General features: G+C 40.2%; 1 protein-coding gene across 5 annotated transcripts in view; it reads left to right on the forward strand.

The window, feature by feature from the left end:
- GNE (glucosamine (UDP-N-acetyl)-2-epimerase/N-acetylmannosamine kinase) overlaps positions 1–3,670 on the forward strand; it is an 80,781-nt gene that overhangs the window by 46,435 nt on the left and 30,676 nt on the right. For 3 of the 5 annotated variants that reach the window (XM_012000604.1, XM_012000606.1, XM_012000608.1), the window contains exons 2-3: positions 255–460; positions 2,878–3,329. In XM_012000604.1, coding sequence (XP_011855994.1) covers positions 255–460; positions 2,878–3,329 — 658 coding nt within the window. The remainder of the gene's footprint in view (positions 1–254; positions 461–2,877; positions 3,330–3,670) is intronic. The other 2 variants (XM_012000607.1, XM_012000609.1) reach the window with 1 other exon arrangement.

The following is a 3,670-nucleotide window of genomic DNA, read 5'->3' on the forward strand; positions in this document are numbered from 1 at the left end:
CCGCCTCAGCCTCCCAAAGTGCTGGGATTACAGATGTGAGCCATCGCACCCAGCCTTGGAGTTTCTTAACTCTGGATATACCAATGGGAGAGTCACATAGAAGTGGAGGTGTATAAAAAGATTAAGAATCACTATATTAAATAGTGGTTAAGGACTTGAGACTGAAAATTTCTATTTCTGATTTAGAGAAGTTTAAAGTTTAGTTATATCTAGGAGTTATTCTGATTATAAAGTTTTTATTTTGGCAATTTCAGGAACTCTATTTTAAGAACCTCTCAAAACGAAACAAGCAAATCATGGAGAAGAATGGAAATAACCGAAAGCTGCGGGTTTGTGTTGCTACTTGTAACCGTGCAGATTATTCTAAACTTGCCCCGATTATGTTTGGCATTAAAACTGAACCTGAGTTCTTTGAACTTGATGTTGTGGTACTTGGCTCTCACCTGATAGATGACTATGGGTAAGACGAAAGCATTTTCTTATTCTTCATTGCAACAGTGTGCTAGAAGGAGCTTGGGTTTTGTTAGCCAAGCCATATAGGCCCAGCTTCAAATTCCAGTTCTGCTGCTTAGTTTTTATGTGGCCTTAGAGAAGTCACTTAGCATCTCTGAGCCTCAGTTTCCTCATTATAAAATGTAGTGAAAACTTATATTGTAAATTATTGTGAGGAATGGAGATCATGATATAGAGCATCCATCACAATGATGCTGCTTAGTAGATGATTGATAAATGGTAGCTATAAAAATATTACTGTTAGTTATTAGTTGTTCATTCAAAGAAATGCCACTTATAAATACATATTATATGCATATAACAATGTGATTCCATTAATCTGTTTTGTGAGCTCTAATGGCAAGTCTTTAAAACTGGTTTATAGGCCAACAGCATATAAAGTAGTAGATATGGAACAAGATTTTAAAAATCTAAACTGCAAGGTAAAGTAGAGAATTACATTACTGTGACCACTGGCATTTATTTTGGTGACATTAGGTTTGTTATTAATCACAGGCTACATTTAAAAAGTGAAAGTTGGGCCTGGTGTGGTGGCGCACGCCTGTAATCCCAGCACTCTGGGATGCTGAGGTGGGTGGATCACTTGAGGTCAGGAGTTCGAGACCAGCCTGGCCAACATGGTGAAACCCCGTCTCTACTAAAAAGACAAAAAACCAAATTAGCCAGTTGTGGTGGCACATGCCTCTAGTCCTAGCTACTTGGGAGGCTGAGGCAGGAGAATCGCTTGAACCCAGGAGGCAGAGGTTGCAGTGAGCCGAGATCACACCACTGCCCTCCAGCCTGGGCAACAAGAGTGAGACTCCATCTCAAAAAAAAAGAAAAAAACAACAGCAACAGCAAAAAAACAAAGGTTGGACAATCTTTGAGAGAACAAGGTGTATTATATACATCTTGATGTATATAATAAAAAGGCATTTAGTGCACCCTTGTGGCATGAATACATTAATGCAGTCTCCAAAGAGGGTCACAAATGTAGTACTATATTTGAAAGAACCTTGCATTAAAATAAAATTGTCCTTTTCAGACTAGTCTTTAAAAACAAGGTAGGAATTTACTATTAGGAAATACTTAAAGAGTAGAGAAGAAACTTAATGGATAGCTTAGGGATCCATAGATTTTTTTTTAATACAAAATGAATTCTGGCTACTTAGGAGCATCCTCTCGGTAGAATAGAAATTTTAGCTAGAAGCTGAGATGAAAGTCTGAGTGGGTTCTTTTACCGCTGGGAGAAAGCTTTGACAGGAAGACTAGTGGAAGAGAAGCTCTCAGGGAAATGGTAGTAGGTTTTTTATCTGCCTACCACAGTTACCAAGGGTGGAAAAATAGTTATCTGATGAGACCATTAAATAGGAAATTTGATTAGTACTTAATGAAAATGCATGTTTAAAGTACATTCTAACACAAGAAATTGGCTGCTTCCGGGGAGAAGAATTGGATGATTGGGAGACAAAAGTGAGAGACTTTTCACCGTGAAATGTTTTCTTAAAGAAAAAAGGGCTGTCTGGGCACAATGGCTCACACCTGTAATCCCAGCACTTTGGGAGGCAGAGGTGGGCGGATCACGAGGTCAAGAGATTGAGACCATCCTGGCCATCATCGTGAAACCCTGTCTCTACTAAAAATACAAAAATTAGCTGGGTGTGATGGCACACGCCTGTAGTCCCAGCTACTCAGGAGGCTGAGGCAGGAGAATCGCTTGAACCTGGGAGGTGGACATTGCAGTAAGCCGAGATCGCACCACTGCACCGCAGCCTGGGCGACAGAGCGAGACTGTGTCTCAAAAAAATTTTAAAAAGGGTAAAGAACATTTTCCCCTAAGTGTATATAAAAAGTGCTGACCACTGTTAAAAGTTGAGTCTCTTTCTTCCTAATAAAAAAATTCTCTGGCCAGGTGCAGTGGCTTACACCTGTAATCCCAGCACTTTGGTAGGCCAAGGTGGGTAGATTACCTGAGGTCAGGAGTTCAAGACCAGCCTGGCCAACATGCCAAAACTCCATCTCTACTAAAAATAGAAAAATTAGCTGGGTGTGGTGGTACATGCCTGTAGTCCCAGCTACTCAGGAGGCTGAGGCAGGAGAATCGCTTGAACCTGGGAGGCAGAGGTTGCAGTGAGCCAAAGTCACGCCACTGCACTCCAGCATGAGTAACAGAGCAAGACTCCATCTCAAAAAAAAAAAAAAAAAAAGAATCTTAATCAGGCTGTTTACATTTATGGTCTATGCTTTTTATGTTTGTGAGTTATACTTAAATTTATTTATTTTAATGTTTCTCACTTCAGGGTTGGTGTTAGATTGCTTTTCTTGTATGTTATGGCTCTGTGTTTAAGAACATGTTCTTAAATCTTTATTTCTTCCCGGTTTTAGAAATACATATAGAATGATTGAACAAGATGACTTTGACATTAACACCAGGCTACACACAATTGTGAGGGGAGAAGATGAGGCAGCCATGGTGGAGTCAGTAGGCCTGGCCCTAGTGAAGCTGCCAGATGTCCTTAATCGCCTGAAGCCTGATATCATGATTGTTCATGGAGACAGGTTTGATGCCCTGGCTCTGGCCACATCTGCTGCCTTGATGAACATCCGAATCCTTCACATTGAAGGTGGGGAAGTCAGTGGGACCATTGATGACTCTATTAGACATGCCATAACAAAACTGGCTCATTATCATGTGTGCTGCACCCGCAGTGCAGAGCAGCACCTGATATCCATGTGTGAGGACCATGATCGCATCCTTTTGGCAGGCTGTCCTTCTTACGACAAACTTCTCTCAGCCAAGAACAAAGACTACATGAGCATCATTCGCATGTGGCTAGGTGCGTATCTCAGACTTTAGGCAGTCTACTGGCTGTTTTTGTCAGAAAATGTTCCGTCTATTTCAATCCTTTTGGAAACTATTATGGATAGAATACTCTTAGCAATGAGAAGGCCAAGGTTTTAGTTCATAGACCTTGCCCTATGGTATGACTTTATCTCTCTAGGTTCACCTTTTCTGTGAAAAGGCTTAGTGGATTGATTTTTAGAAATCTCTGCTATATTTATAGAATGGAATGCTTTAATCCATTAAATATATTAGTTATAAGAACGATCCTAATATGTAAAGGGGGGGAGCTATAAAATTATAAGTATAATATGCCATTTCATTTTATTTATTTAA

This window comes from Mandrillus leucophaeus, unplaced genomic scaffold (genome assembly GCF_000951045.1).
Source record: "Mandrillus leucophaeus isolate KB7577 unplaced genomic scaffold, Mleu.le_1.0 Scaffold632, whole genome shotgun sequence".
In the NCBI taxonomy this organism is placed as follows: domain Eukaryota; kingdom Metazoa; phylum Chordata; class Mammalia; order Primates; family Cercopithecidae; genus Mandrillus; species Mandrillus leucophaeus.